The 15,520-nt window shown below is 59.4% G+C and overlaps 1 protein-coding gene across 1 annotated transcript in view; it reads left to right on the forward strand.

Moving 5' to 3' along the window:
• The window catches only part of CPNE2 (copine 2), a 43,075-nt gene that overhangs the window by 22,092 nt on the left and 5,463 nt on the right, over positions 1 to 15,520 (forward strand). The window contains exons 6-14 of the mRNA XM_075995665.1: positions 494 to 577; positions 862 to 951; positions 1,818 to 1,916; positions 2,370 to 2,456; positions 4,112 to 4,171; positions 6,047 to 6,180; positions 8,102 to 8,156; positions 12,060 to 12,111; positions 13,227 to 13,360. Of these exons, the coding sequence (XP_075851780.1) occupies positions 494 to 577; positions 862 to 951; positions 1,818 to 1,916; positions 2,370 to 2,456; positions 4,112 to 4,171; positions 6,047 to 6,180; positions 8,102 to 8,156; positions 12,060 to 12,111; positions 13,227 to 13,360 (795 nt within the window). The remainder of the gene's footprint in view (positions 1 to 493; positions 578 to 861; positions 952 to 1,817; positions 1,917 to 2,369; positions 2,457 to 4,111; positions 4,172 to 6,046; positions 6,181 to 8,101; positions 8,157 to 12,059; positions 12,112 to 13,226; positions 13,361 to 15,520) is intronic.

Here is a 15,520-nt window from a genome sequence, read left to right on the forward strand (position 1 = left end):
CCTCGGCCTCCCAGAGTGCTAGGATTATAGGCGCCACTGCGCCTGGCCAATAAATGAATTTTTAAAGGCTATCATATTCGTTCTGTAATATGCAGGACAGTTTCAGTTTTCCAGATTCCCACTAAAATAAATCCGAATCCGCTCCCGCTGGGGGCTCCGCCCTGCATCGGGAACGACCTCGCTGTTGAAGTTCTGCCCCATCTAAGATGCTGCAGTTCTGACTCCCGCAGGCCCGGGGCTCAGGGACTCTGAGCATGCGCTCTGCAATCTCAGGGTCAGCGGTTTCTGCACGGGGGGAGCCGGTTGGTCCCAGGGATTGCAGCTGCCCCAGGCCTTGCCGAGCCTTGCAGAGGCCACGGGGAGAGGGGCCAGGCTGGTCCTGGCTACCGAGCCCACCCTGACGCCCAGCCAGGGAGACAGCAGGTCACACCCCTGTCCCACCAGAGTCCAGTGGGGTCATACCTCCCTCACTCGTGTCCTCTGCTTCTCCCAGGACCTCTTCGGGAAGTCAGACCCATTTCTGGAGTTTTATAAGCCGGGAGACGATGGCAAGTGGATGCTGGTGCACAGGACTGAGGTGCGTACGTGGGGCCCGGGGGCCCCTAAGCCGGGGGGTCTGCGGTCCAGCTGCCCCCAGCTGCCCAGCACGGGCTGTGCGGTCACACCATGCAGTTGCACGAACGCCAAAATAGCACCTGCAGGCCTTGTTCCTGCCCCGCCACAGGGGTGTTGGCTTCTGTCTCTGGAAGTGTGGCAGTTTTTCTCTCCATCTTGTCACCCTGCCTGTCCCCATTGGGCTGGACCAACCCAGAGCACTGCTGACCTGGGCCTGAGCTCACTCCACCCCTCTCTGTCCGGCAGGTGATCAAGTACACGCTGGACCCTGTGTGGAAGCCGTTCACAGTGCCACTGGTGTCCTTGTGTGACGGGGACATGGAGAAGCCCATCCAGGTGAGGGAAGCTCTGGGGACCCTGCTCCCCTCCCTGCCAGCTCCGCCCTCCCAGTCTGCCTGCGGCTCCTGGGGGCGCCTTGTCAAAGCTCTGTCTTAAGAAGCCCATCTTGGGGACAGGGACGGGACTGGGTCCTTGTCCCGGGTCTGCCTGACTCTCTGAGCTGCCCGGGCGGGGCCCCACCTCTACGAGCCCGTCTATGACAGTGTGCCACCCTTCCCGGAGGGCTGTGCAGCTGCCAGCTGGGGTAGTGAGTGCGGAAACACCCCAGAAACGATCAAATGATGAGGACAGTGATGGCTGATCTCTCTAGAAGCCCTCGGGCCGGGTCTGAGAGCAGGTGGCAGGGGGGAGACAGCCAGGTCAGGGCAGGCAGCCCCAGATAGGGGACCAGGAATCTCGTGTTCTAGTTCTGGGCCTGCTGCTGCTGCTGTGAGACTTTGGACAAGTGCTTCCCTCCTGGGGCCTCAGTTTATCCATCAATAGGGTGGGTACAATAATTCCTGCCTTCTTTGTGGGAGTGTCATGGCAGCTAAGTTACAGAGCATAGAATGCTGGGGTTTCTACGCCCATTGCAGAAAGAAACACAGTCTAGAGAGGGCCCCAGGCCATGACAGAGGAGGAGCCAATTGCCAGGTGTCTGAAGAGTCGAGCTTCCTGCACTGGGCAGGCACGCTTTCTCCTTTACTCGGCAATCCCGGAAGGCTTCCTGCAGGAGGCGGTTCGGGAGCTACTGAGGCCAGCTGGGCAGAGGCGGGGGGAGGCAGCACCCAAACAGAAGACACGGGCTTGCTCGGGAGCTGAGAGGGGCTGGAGAGCACCTCTCGGGGGACAGCTCCGGGCTGACTGTGCTGGAGCCGCCCCAGGTCATGTGCTACGACTATGACAATGATGGAGGCCACGACTTCATCGGCGAGTTCCAGACCTCGGCGTCGCAGATGTGTGGGGCTCGCGACGGCATCCCGGTGAGTCGCGCTCGTGCTGTGACCCCGAGACCTCCGTGGGGGCCAAGGGAGGGGCACGGGGCTGGAGTGCTGCAGGCCGGGGCTCGGATCCCACCCTTTCTGGCTGTGTGGCCTTGAGTAAGACCTGCAGTCTCTCTGGGACTCAGTTTCTCCATCCGTCCATGGGGGCAGAGGGTTAGGGTGGGAGCCAAATGAGGTGATGCGGGTAAGGTGTCAAGGACATAGTGAGCGGGCAGGAGCCGTCCGGAAGCTGGACAGGAAACAGGCGACTCATCTGGGGAGGGCAGTGGCTGACCCTCCTACATTCTCGGGTGTGACCATCCGGGCGGGCTCCCTGGAGGAGGCATGCTGCCCCCTTGTCAAGGCGATGGAGGGGATTCTGGGGCCTAGGGGAGGCTGTGTCCCCAGAGAAGCCCCGAGCCGAGCTCCTCTTCCCTCTCCTGTGTCGCCCAGCTGGAGTTTGAGTGCATCAACCCCAAGAAGCAGAGGAAGAAGAAGAACTACAAAAACTCGGGCATCATCATCCTGCGCTCCTGCAAGGTGAGTTGGCCAGCGTGAGCGCGAGCCGGGCGCCAGGCTGGGGCCGCACAGACAGGGACCGCTGCAGAAGCGACAGACAGAGCGCTGGGTCTGCAGTCCTCAAGGCCTGGGTTCAAATCCTGGCTCTGCCATCTCCTGGCTGTGGCCTGGGGTAACCTCGCTGGCCTTGTCCCCTCGTCTGGAGAATGGGGCTGTAAATGAGGCCGAGCAGGTGAAGGGTTAGTGTCACATCACGTTGCTGTGCGGAGGCGGAGGAGGGCGTGAGATGACCTTCCAGGCCTGTCCTAGCTGGAGGGGAACCGGACGCGGAGCCACCGCTCTCCTTGCTGGGGGGATGCATGTCGGGTGTCCAAGGGGCAGAGGATGCCAGGTGGGGCACCCTGTCCTCTCTTGCATCCTGAGAGCCAGGTGACTGTGGCTCCCGTGGTACAGCTGGGGCCACTGAGGCCCAGAAAGGCAGCCAAGCTCACGGCCGCAGCGGTCGGGCTGAGATACCTGGTGGCCCTTCCCGCTGGGCCGGGCAGGGTGTTCGGGGAGGCAGCTGGGGCAGGAGAGCACGGCCCTGCACTCGGGGCCTGAGGTTCAGAGCTGGGTCCTGGCGCTGCCGTCTGCCAGCTGGTGGGTCCCACACCCCAGCCCCCATGTCCTCGTCTGGAGCCCGGGCCATCCAGCTAGCATTTACGAGAGTAGTCAGGGACATTGCAACGAAAAAGTGTTCTGTAAATAGCATCACAAATCTCCATCATTCACATCTCTCTTCACAACTTTTGGCACCTGCTTTACTTAATATTTTTTATTCTCAGCTTTCTCCCTCTCCCCCACCCCAATTTTGTTTCATTTTTTTTTTTTTTGAGACAGAGTCTCACTCTGATGCCCGGGCTAGAGTTGCCGTGGCGTCAGCCTAGCTCACAGCAACCTCAATCTCCTGGGCTCAAGCGATCCTCCTGCCTCAGCCTCCCGAGTAGCTGGGACTACAGGCATGTGCCACCATGCCCGGCTAATTTTTTCTATATATTTTTGGTTGGCCAATTAATTTCTTTCTATTTATAGTAGAGACGGGGGTCTCGCTCTTGCTCAGTCTGGCTGCGAACTCCTGACCTTGAGCGATCCTCCTGCCTCGGCCTCCCAGAGTGCTGGGATTACAGGCGTGAGCCACCTTGCCCGGCCTACTTCTTTTTTTAAAACTTAAATATATGTCTTTTGAAAGGAACTCTCATAATGCCGCCAGAATGGAAAGGCCAGGATCTTTGCCAAAAGGAGGAAAAGACCGTCAGAACAAATCCAGTATTTTGACAGCGTCGTTCATTTATAGCGGAAGGCCCCGAGACAGAGGCCTGTTTTTCTGTTGTCACAACGGTAGATTAGTATGAGCTGGGAGTTGTTAAGGACCCGACAGCACCCAAGGGAGACTTTCTCTGTCGGGTCCTTAGTAAGTGACATTGATTCTAGGCCCTGGAACCCTGCCTGGAATCATCCTGTGTCTGTGTTGGGGACTGTCCCTGGGTCCCCACCCATCGAGAGCCATTGTTCCAAAGGCTTCGTTATAGAGAGATTTGTGTATTGTTTTAATCAGATTGGACCCCCCCCCCCCCCCCCGCATTTGCGGTCAGCGTGACCAAGGCAGGGGACCCACTAACTCACCGGCTTCCTTCCAGATAAACCGGGACTACTCTTTCCTGGACTACATCCTGGGCGGCTGCCAGCTCATGTTCACGGTGAGGCCCCCCCCCCCCCACCCGGCACCCCACCCCGGCGAGGTCCTCCCCGCGGGCTTGGGCCACTCCTGCAGCAGGAGGAACTGAGGATAAACTTCAGGAAGGACTTCCCTGGGGCAAGGGTGTGCCTGGCCCAGCTGGGGCGTAGCCACAGGTCAGAGCCTGGCTGGGCAGCTCTCGGTCCCCTTGGAGTGGGGAAAAAGCCGGATTCCTCCCCACCGGCCTCTAGGCCTTCCGAGATCCGGCCCCTGCCCGCCCAGCTGCCCCGTCCTTGCTCCTCGCTGACTCGGCTCCCGCCACTCTGTCCCTCTGTTCCCCAGCGCGCCCAGCTCTGCTCCTCCCGGGGGCTTTGCCTCTGCTGTTCCCTCTGCCCGAATGCTCTTCCCTGGAAGTTTCGCGTGGCCGCCTCCCTGCCACCCTTCAGGCCTGGGGAGGTGACAGAGGTCACCTGTTCCCGTCACATCCCTTGGTGGTGTTCTGGGCACTTGCCTCTGAAATTCGCAGGCATGTTTCCCTTCTCCCCGTCTGAGCCACCTGCTGGGAGGCGCGTGCACGTATGTGCCCTCGTGCACGCGCCTTGGCTATTTCGTTTCCGCTCCGGCCTCAGCATTTCACACGGTGCCCGGCGTGGCAGGTGCTCCCTGATTACCTGTTGAGAGAATGAATTGCCACTCTGCTGGGGGCCTGGAGTCTTCACCCAGGCTCGGTGCCATTCATCCTGGCTTCTGTTCCAGGGGGAGCCTCAGGCCCGGAGGCAGGGGAGGAAGCTGCCAGGGTGCCACTCTCTGCCCCCCTCCCCATCTCTGCCCCCAGTGGGAGGGGGGGAGGGCATTGCAGGACTAGGTGGGGTCAGGGATTGGCCTTGCTGACCTCTGACCCTGCTGGTCACCGCTGCTCCTCCCCGGCAGAGAGGTTGGGTCCTTCCGTTCCTCCTGTGTGGCCTTTGCTCATTGAGCAAGTGTGCGCTGAGCACCGCCCTTGTGTCATGCTCCAGGCTGGGCCCCTGCAGGGTCCCTCGAGGACTGAGGCATTCCGCCTGACCTTGGGGAGCTGCCCCTCCAGCAGTATGAGGATTTGGATGGTGGTCCCTTCTCTCCCACCCCACGGTGACTGAGTTCCAGGGGCTCCATCTCTTTCCCTGGTTTCTATTGCTGATCCTCCCCTGCCAGGCGGAGGCCATTTTTGGCCACCCCTCCAGGCCACGCTTCCAGGGGCTGGGCTGGGACCCCTCGGGGCTCAGAGCAGGTAGAGCCCCAGTGCCTGTCCACCTGCCAGCCCCCACGTCCCGGTTGAGCACCTGCCCTTTACACTGTCCCCAGCCATGGACCAGGCTCCTTGAGGCATGTGCCCCCAGGCCCTCTAGTGAGCTCCCAGCTAGTGCCCTGCCAGGCAGCCCCAGGTCCCAGGGCCCCCTGTTGGTCTGATGATGGGGAGATAGCTCAGGTTGGGGTGAGGTCTCGGGAAGGCCTCAGTGGGGCTGTAGTTTGGGCCTGGGAGATGGAGCAAAAGGAGGCGGGGAGAAAAGATGGCCTGACTCTTCAGGCAGAGGGACCCTCATGAATACTGGAAATGGGAACAGATGAATGTGTGGATACGGTTAGTGAGGAGAGAAAGGAAGTTGGGGCTGTCAGATAGCCTCGTACCACATCTGGGCAATGGACTTTATGCTTGGGCAATAGGGAGCCACAGATGGTGTTAGAGCAGAAGAGTGATATAATCAGATGGTTTCTAGGTTTTAGACTATCTTATTGGGGCGAGGGCTGGGAGATGAGTGGGCTTCCCATATCCCATTAGCCTCACCTGTTCCCTGGCCTGGGATAGGGAGCTGGGGTCCTCTGGCCACATTGGGTAGCCTTTGTCCTCCCCGCCCTGCAGGTTGGAATAGACTTCACAGCCTCCAATGGGAATCCACTCGACCCTTCCTCTTTGCACTACATCAGTCCCATGGGCACCAACGAGTACCTGTCAGCCATCTGGGCTGTCGGGCAGATCATTCAGGACTACGACAGGTAAGCTTGGAGGGGGGCTCTGAAGGTCAGCTAGGTTTCCATGCAACCTGGGAAGCTCAGTGTGTCAAAGCTAGAAGGGACCCAGAGATCATCAAACATAGGAGTGGCCAGCACATGACACACATGCACTTGCCCCTTCTATGCCTGTGGCAGACATTGCCAATCGATTGCTGTGCACTTACCTGCTAAGCCCAGATTCAGATTGGGATCCTTCAAGCAGCACACCAAGTAGCCAGCAGGAAAATGAGTCAGGATGGGAGATGAAACTCATTCATTACTGCTGCGACCTTTCCTCCTAGAGCCGGGCAGTGGAGGCCTGGGGTGGGAGTGGCCTCGCAGACCAGGGGGACTGGACCGGGGCCAGACATCTGCTTGCTGGGCCCGGCACTGCTGCCCTAGCAGTCCCGCTGCTGTTGGGAACCTCCGAGGAACAGACAGCAGCGTGGACCCTGTTCCCACAGCCACGCTTCCTGGGGACCTTTGGGTCAGGGGTGCAGTGGAAAGTCAGAGAAGGAAAGCTGTGTACAGGTGTGGCAGGTGTGGCCACCAACAGGATGTGGCATCGTTGTCACAGGTGGTGCTGGTTGGGCGCGCCAGGTCAGAGGGCAGAGTGACCAGGAGGCTGACACATGGCAGCTGGGTGGACAGAGCCAGTGGCAGGGGCCGGCGGGCGCAGAGCGGGCGCAGCAATCCCGAGTGGCCTTGGCCTCCTAGAGAGACGCAGCCTTAGCACCAGCGTCTGATTCCAGGAGACTCGGGGCCTGAGCGTGGCTGTGACTCCAGGCCACAAGAAGAGAGGTGCAGCAGGCAGAGCAAGGGAGGCGGAAGTCCCCACCTGCATGGCCGGGTGGAGACCCCGGCGTAGCTGCTCCAGAGACCCTTTGATCCAGCGCCCAGTCGGCCCTGTCACTGAGCCATCTAATGAGCATTCGGACTTGGCGAGGCCCCGGGGAGCTCTGGGCACTGGGTTTGAGCCACCATCACCTCCTGCCCAGGTCATTTCATGAGCCTCGTCACTGGTCTCCCTGCTCCTGCCCCGGTCCCCGCACGTTTGTCCTCCACAGCAGCCACAGGGATCCTCCATAAATACATGTTGAATGAACGAACAGATGGGACTTGGTCCCTGCCCTCAGGGAGTTCTCACTTAACCAGGAAGAAAGGGAAGAGATCATTGCAGTTTACTTGTGAGGCAGGAGCTATGGGAGCACAAAAGGGACAGACATTATAGGGTACCAGGGAAATCTACAGAGAGAAGGGACCATTTTGATTGGGCCTTAGAGGATGAGTAGGAGTTTTCCAGGGGAAACAGATTAGGGAGAGGTATTTCAGGAGGGAGCACGACGGAACTGAATTTGAGATGGGAAGGTAGCCTGCGTGTTTAGGGAATAAGAATGGCCTGAGCTGAGGGAGTGGGCTGTTGGGGAGAGAAAGTAGGTGGAAGGAGATGGGACTGGACTCCCGAGCTGGATGATGAAAGGCCTTGAATGCCAAACCAGGGGTCTTATTTTAGGAGAGTTTTCCCCAGCTGTAAACAGGAGGTTGAGAGGCAGCCAGTCTATTCTACTTCCATGGTAACCTTGGTTTAGTGGCTGCCCAAGGTCTCTGTTTGAGAAGGATCTAGAAGTTGCACCAAGGCCCATTGGTTAGAAGTGCTGTTGTTGATTAGCAATGTCTGCTACAGGCATAGAGGTGGTCAGGCCACATGTTCGCCAGATACCCAGAGGCAGGATTAGGCTTACTGGATAGATCCTTCTAACGGAGCTCTTTCTAGAGGGCTGAGCTTTTCCTTTCTGTCCTTGGAGGTGTGCAAGGCAGGAGGGGCCCACCCCTGGGTGGGGGGCTGGAGGGTTGAGCATGGGTGGGTAGAGGTTCCTGTCCAGCTGAAGTGTCCTGTCACAGTGTTTTTCTGTCCTCTGACTAGTGACAAGATGTTCCCGGCTCTGGGATTCGGGGCCCAGTTACCCCCGGACTGGAAGGTGAGTGAAGCCAGACTTAGTTTCCTTTTGGTCGCGATGGGACTTGCGTGTGGCCTCTCTGGGGTCTGGAGTGGCAGGCACTGAGGCTGTAACAAGGGACACCACAGCGAGGGCTACACTGCTGATACCGCGTCCAGTGGGGAGGACAGGGAGGGCTGTCAGATTTAGCAAATAGAAAGACAGGACACCCAGTTAAGTTTGAATTTAAGACAAACAACAACTTTTAAAGTATAAATCTGTCCTGAATATTGCCTGGGACATACTTAGACTAAAAAATCGTCCATTGTCCGTCTGAAATTCAAATGCAACTGGGCGTCCTGTATTCTGTTTGGCAACTCTAAGGACAGGCTGTGTCACTGGTGCTGAGATGGGGGCAGCAGGGTCCTGGGGTGAGCCCAGAGGAGGGGGGATCCAACCCAGGCTGGGGGCTTCCGGGAAGGAACCAGGAGAGGAGTGGTTTGGTGGCCCAGAGAGGGAAAGTCCACGAGGGCAGAGGCTGTAAAGCTGGGGGACATTGTCCCGTTTTACAGGTGAGAAAACTGAGGCTCAGAGCCTCAGAGTGACTTGCCCAGGGCCACTGGCTTCCAGCTGGGCAGACGGACTCTAGAGTTTATTCTCAGAATCTGTTGCCTCCCAGATGAGAAGAGAAGCATGTGGGGTGTGGGCACAGAGAATGTCTACATCTGCACATCTGGCTCAGCCGGTGCCCGCCTGGTCTGCCCTGCCATGCCGCATGCTGTTTCCAGAATGAGCTTTTTCCTCCCATCGTCTCTGGTCCTCTCTGGGGAGGACGATTCTCACCTAGAATTTCAGGGAGTGGCGCCAGGGCCAGGGCAGGAGAGGTGGGCTTCCTGGCCCTGGGTGGTGCGAGGCAGGGCCATGTGGGACGAAAGCTGGGCCTCTGGACAGACACAGAGATGCCGTTCGGGGGGCAGGGCCAGCTGGCGCGGCCAGGCCCAGCACGAGCCCGTTGCTAGGACACCGGCCAGCTTTCAAAGAACACAGCTGAATGAGTTGTTTTCTTGAGCAAAAGCCTCCTCGGAAATGTCACCGGGCAGCTCTGGGGAGGCTGGGGTTCGGCCAGGCTGAGGTGCCTGGCGGTGCCAGGAGGGATGAGGGGCCAGGCTGGGAAAGGACAGATGCTCTGCCCATGCCTGCTACCCCAGGGCCTTTGCACAAGGCCCCGCTGCTCCTTTTCAGCGCCTCCCCTCAAGGGCTTCTCCTACGGGGGCCTCCTCCCTGCCCCGGCCACTGTCCTCGCAGGCCTTTGTCATTTACATGTGATCTTTTGGGGCACGCACTGGGCTTCCTTCTGCCATGTCCCTGCTCCTGGCCTGCCACAGGTGTGCGGTACTTGTTTGTTGACAGAGTGAAATTGGGACCCGCCCAGCAGCCTGAGCAAATAGGGCTTGGCGCAGTGAGGGTGGGGAGCTGGGAGGAGACCTGCCTGCCTGCCTTTGGGACCTCAGTTTCTCCGTAGGGCTGGCCCAGGTGAGCCCAGAGAGCATCCCCGCCCCAGGCAGTGGCTGAGGGGGCACAGAACACGTCTTGCACCTTCGAGATGAGCCAGGTCCCTCAGACAAAGAGTAGGGTCCGGGCAGAAGGAACGGCCTGCACAAAGGTCTGGAGTGGGGAAACTGAGGCTCAGAGAGGACAGTCACTCTGAGACCCCTTCAGCTCCCCCCACCCCACCCCGCTGCTTCCCCAACCAGGGCGACACGGAGCTGAGTCTTAAGTAACTCCAGACCGCAGGGCTGGGCCAGGTGGGGTGAACGGGCCACTGATTGTCACAAGGCAGCAGGGAGTCCCAGGACAAAGACCTGTGGCCGGCAGCCGGTCCCCAGGGGCCCCTAATCGGCTTGCTGTGGCCTCCAGGAAACTTGTCCTGTTTACTGGCATTTCTCAGCAAACCAGGGCAGCAGGCGTGGAAGGGGGCTGGGCGGCCTGCTGCAGTCTGCGGACACTGGTCCTCCGGGTCTGGCCCTGGCTCTGCTGTGGCTCGCTCATGTGACCTGGGCACTCCCTAGCCTTCTCGGAACCTCAGCTTTTCCACCTGTGAAAGGGAGCTGCGGGGTTAGGCCACCTCCACCGAGTCCTCTGGGGTACACAGGTGACCACCACAGCCCCGCCCACAATAGAGGGAGAGATTGGGGGGCCAAGAAAGCGGAATATTTGTCCATCCCTGTCAGGAGGGGCTTTTCCACTGTGGTCTCTAAAATCTGATTTTGCAGGAAGTGGTTGGCCCAAGGGAGGCGTTTCCCTGGCAACCGTTTTCTCTCAGCCCCTCCGTACAAGCCCCTTTTCATCTCTGTCGAGGCTCCTGAAGTCTCCATGGCAACGAGGACCTCCAGCCCCTACACCTGGGGCCCAGACTGGGGACAGGGTGAAGAGGGCCCCTGGGCAGGGACAGGGTCCACCAGGGACATCTGGGGACTGTCCCTTGGAGGGCACCTAAGGCTGACTGCAGAGAGAGAAAACCCCCTTCCCTGAACGGTGTCGGGGGTGGGGTGGGGAATCTTTTCAGGCTGCCAGGCCTGGGGGCAGTGTGGGGTGAACACAAGTTGCCAAGTCCTCCCCCTGGCACCCCCCCCTCCGCCTTGGCCCAGGAGTCAGGCCCGTGTCCCACCCCCTGGTGAGGCTCGAGGGCACTGGGTTTTAGGGCTGTGCTGTTGGGTGGCTTTGGCACCCGGCTTCCCTCTCTGGGCCTCGCCTTATTTACTCGTCAAATGGGGACGCTGGATTTAGCAGGGACTTCCAGTACCCTCGTGGGCTCTCAGGGCTAAAGGGCATGTCTGGGCTTGCTTGTGCCCAGACTAAAGCTCTGTCCTGGCGGCTGGAGACTGGGTGGGGGGTCACTTTGGCCTGGGCATCTGGTCACCAGCCTAACGGGAGCTGTCTGGGGAGGAACACCTTCTGAGGTTAGCGGGTTCATGGAACCTGAGCTCTGGAGGGTTCTAGTCCCAGCTGTGCCCTTCAGTAAATGTGGGAAAATTCTAGTCTCCGTTTTGTCATCTATAAAATGGGGGGCTAACAGGTGAGGGAGGAGTGAGGGGATCCCCGTGAAGCCCTGAATGTGGCGAGGCACGTGGCGGGAAGGCAGCTATGCAGAGGCCCGGGGCAGGGACACAGGGATCCGCCGCCTGAGCTCTCGGGCCTCTCCCGAGGCCCTGGGTCCTGCAGCCACTGCAGTCTTGCCCGCAGCCCTGAACAGGGGCAGCTATTGGTCCCTCTGTGTTCTCAGAGCCAAGAGGACAGCGACAACAGTCCAGTTGTTGGCCCAGCAGGGTCCTGGCGTGTGCAGGTCTGCCTTTGATGGCCCACTTGGGGAAGGGGCCAGGCCAGAGGCAGAGAAACAGGACCCATCCCTGGGAGGGCCGGGACAGCCCTGTCTGACCCGTCAGCCCCATTCCACTCCCCAGTGCGGCTCCTGGTGGGGGGAGCAGATCCCAGTCTTGCTGGCTGGCACAAGGCGGGCTCCCTTCCGAGGCCTTTTGCTTACTATGAAGGTAGGGAAGAGCCTTTGAGGCCCCCAAATTTCCAGCTGTGGGCCCTGCACACTGTGGCAGCAACGATGAAAGGGTTCTCCGAGTGCTGCTTGAACCCACTGCCCTTAGAGCCATCTCTGTGCCCCTCAGGGACTTTCTTAGAGAGGTGAGGAGCATAGGCAACCCTGGTCTCCCCAGAAGAGACTGGGGTGATGTGCAAGGGCCTTAGTTTCCCCCATCGTGAAGTGCGGGTGGTCAGGCCTCTCTGTGGGTGAGACGCAGCAATGGAGGTGACGGCAGATGGGGGTTGTCATAGCCTTGGGGAGGGGGTTAAGGGCTAAGGCTGGCTGGCAGTGGGAGGGGCGAGGCCCAGGTTTGGGGTAGTAGGCTGCGGCTCAGCCTCTTCTCTGCATTTCAGGTCTCCCACGAGTTTGCCATCAACTTCAACCCCACCAATCCCTTCTGTTCCGGTGAGTGTCAAAGCCACCTGCACCTGCCCTGGGTCTACACCAGGCCGGGCTGTGAGACCTTGGAGAGGCCACACCTCTCTGGGCCTTTGCCTCCTTACAAGCCCTGGGGGAGGTATGCCACTGCTTTGCTCCCTGCGTGGGTGGTTAGGTGAGGATGATGGGGAGCCCCCTGTAACCAGGAGGTGGTGAAGGCACCGTTACACCCCTGCTCTCACCTTCCCGCCAGCCCTGCTGCCGGGTGAGGGCTGGGAGGGCAGGGCATGGAGGACTGGGAAGTGAGTGCAGCGTCTGTGCTTGCCCCACCCCCAGGCCTAGAGGGGTTCCTGAGCCTCCTAAGGGCAGGGAGGAAACTGGAGGAAGGGGGAGATGCAGGGGCGTGTGGAGGAGGGTGGCTGCTACCTTCATGGCACCTTTCAGCTTTGGCTTGCCCCCACCCCCAAAGCTGGGCCGGGTTTGTACTCAAAAGGGAAACCATCCAGCCACCAACTTAGGCACTTGGAAACCATCAGCATCTGTTGCTGGAAACGTGGGAAATGCGGCCTCTACCCCAGTGCTCGTGTCTGATTTGAGGTCGGTTTCCAGGGGCTTTTGTCCAAGCTCAGGTTGCTCAACTTCTTTGGCAGGAGGTCTTCTGGGCAGGGACCACAGGGCAGGGGGACATTCGTAGGCTCATTACGGCAGCTATTTGCAGAGCACCTACTGTGTACCGGGGCCGTGCAAGTGCCTCGATCCCCCAACCCCGAGCAAAAAGCCACAGTGTGTCCAGAATGGACCTCCAGATGGCTTCCCGTGGCCTCAGAGTGCCACTTTTCTGGAAGGGTCTGCTCAGCGCCCCTCCTGCCTGGGAGTGTGGGTTATCAGTCCCATTGACAGCCAAGGGAACAGGCTCAGAAAGGTTCAACAGCGTGCCCCAGGTCCAACAGCTAAGAATCGCAGGATTCAAACCCAGGTCTGACTCCACACTGAGGGCTCTTGGCTTGACACCACCCAGGCCCTGCCTGCTGGGAGCTTCCAGCCTTACGACCCTGGCAGGGACCATCTGGGTGAGCTTGAAGTGGGATGAGGGCGGGCGCGGGCGGGGGTGCTGGGCTGATCCGACTCTCCCCCCGCGGCAGGCGTGGACGGCATCGCCCAGGCGTACTCGGCTTGCCTGCCCCACATCCGCTTCTACGGGCCCACCAACTTCTCCCCGATCGTCAACCACGTCGCCCGGTTCGCGGCCCAGGCCACACAGCAGCAGACGGCCACGGTGAGTAGGCGGCCACAGTCTGGGTGGCACTGGCTGGGGACTGCCAAGCGGGACATTGTGGCTTCCCTTCTCTCTGAGCCTCGGTTTACCTGCAGGTACTTTAAGGGGGTTGGACCAAGCTCAACTGGATTGGCCCTGGCTAGAGCAGGAGCAGGGCTGTGGTCACTGGGACAGGTCTCCCCAGGGCAAGCACATTTGTTACTACCGGGATGGAGGGAAACCAGGTGATCCTGGAGGCCCTCAAGCTGGCCCTTCTGAGCCACCTACTTCCAATTAGAGCAGTCCCCACCTTGCACTGAAGGCTGCAGAGCTGTCTGGCCCGGCCCCGAGCACAGTAATAGGCCACAGCCTCGCTGGCCTGGCCTGTGGCAGGTGTGCGTCCTGCCCCATAAAGGGACAGATTAATGTCTGTCCCTGCCAAGGGCCATGTGAAGCTCAGGAGGCGTGGGCTCAGTCAAGAAAAGGGAACCCGTCCTATGAGGAAGGGGACCTTCCTCCCAGAGGAGGGAGGGACCTGGTCACTAAGGAGGTGGAGGTTAGCTTCTGGGGTGGGTTTAGAGAGAGAAGATACAAGGGCCACCCTGGGGAGGGGCAAGGCCTGGTCTGATTGTTACGGAAGCAGTGGAGTCTGGGGAATGGGGTTTGAATCCTGACCCTTCCTCCCTGTGATTCGGGCAGATCTCGTAACCTCCGTTTGTGCAGTGGGATTCCTAATAGGATCTACCTGGAGGAGGTGGTATTAGGATTAAATGAAATAATGCAGTGCCTGGCACCCAAAAAGACCTGAAGGACACAAAAGGACAGGCCAGCAAAGAGCTCAGGGAAGCGGGAGGCAGGGACAGGCAGGAGGGAGGTCAGTGTGCGTGGAGGGGTAAGGTCGTTACTGCTGCGGGAGTGTGAGACCGGCTCTGGTCCCCCGACTGTGGCAGCTAGGAGCCTGAGACATGTCCTTTCCCTGCTCTGAGCCTATTTCCTCTAATGAAATGGGAGTTGCCATCCCCAGGGTGCTGTAAGGATCTGGGGCAATGTGAATGGGCAATAACTAGGGAAGGCCTGGGAGGGACATATTTTTAATTCCTGGGGGTCCTGGGACAGAGTGGGTTGGAGAGGGCAGAGCCGGAGGCAGCCCTCAGCTTGCACTTCCTTCTGTTTGCATGCCAGGCTCTCGTCCACCCAGTCTGTTACTGGTCTGCGCTGGCTTCCAAAGCAATGGGAGGACGGAAAAAATGTGGGCAGGGAGCGGGAACGGAGCCCAGCGTTAGTGCCAGGGCTCTTTCGCCTGCTGCCCTGTCGAGCCAGCGGTGGGACTGGGCAGGAGCTGGGGGACTGGGGAGAAGTGGGCCCCTGCCTGCCAGACTCCAGGTCTGGAGGGGATTTGGACCCCAGGAAAGGCCAGGAAGGGTGTTTTGTTTTTGAGGAACAACTGCCAAGGGCCCTCCAGAGAGAACGGCTCCTTCTCTGAGCAAAAAGACGGGACGTCCAAGCAAGGGGCACCTAGCCCTTATCCTCTGGACATCCCGGACACTTTTGTCCTGACTTGGTCCTCCCAGCCTGGTAGTGGGGGGAGGGACAGGCTCCTCCTGGCTCCTGTACCCTCACAAACCTGTCACCCACTACGCTGTGTGACCCTGGTGATCTCCAAGCATCTCTGGCCTACAGGAGGTCTCTCTCGGCCCCTCCTGCTCTGACGTCCAGAGCTGGTACAGCCAGTCTCCACCCCCTGCCTTACATTGCCCTGGACTTGGGGTGCACAGAGGTGGGTGGGGCTGCCTGATGCTTCAGCCTCATGCTCTAGGAGGTTCCAATCCCAGCTCCCCCACTCCCTGGCTGTGTGACCCAGGGTGGGCATCTTAAACTCTGAACTTGCGTTTCCTCACCTGTACAACGGGGATGATGGAAATAGTACCTGCCTTCTAGAAGCATTATGAGGATTCAACTGCACAAGCATACAAGTTGCTAGCTTAGTGCTTGGCACAAATCTTTTGGGGACACCTCTTGGGCTAGCATTTGGTGATGCTGAGCACATTCAGGCCCAAAGAAAAAGGAAGTCATTTGTGGATTATCTGGTGCTCTTGTTTAGCTGTTTTTTGGTTTTGGGGGGAATATTTGGTATGGCTTCACCCTTCCTGTCCCCAGACATATGTGCTCTGAGGCACACCC

The sequence above is a fragment of the Microcebus murinus genome, chromosome 20, assembly GCF_040939455.1.
Source record: "Microcebus murinus isolate Inina chromosome 20, M.murinus_Inina_mat1.0, whole genome shotgun sequence".
Lineage (NCBI taxonomy): Eukaryota > Metazoa > Chordata > Mammalia > Primates > Cheirogaleidae > Microcebus > Microcebus murinus.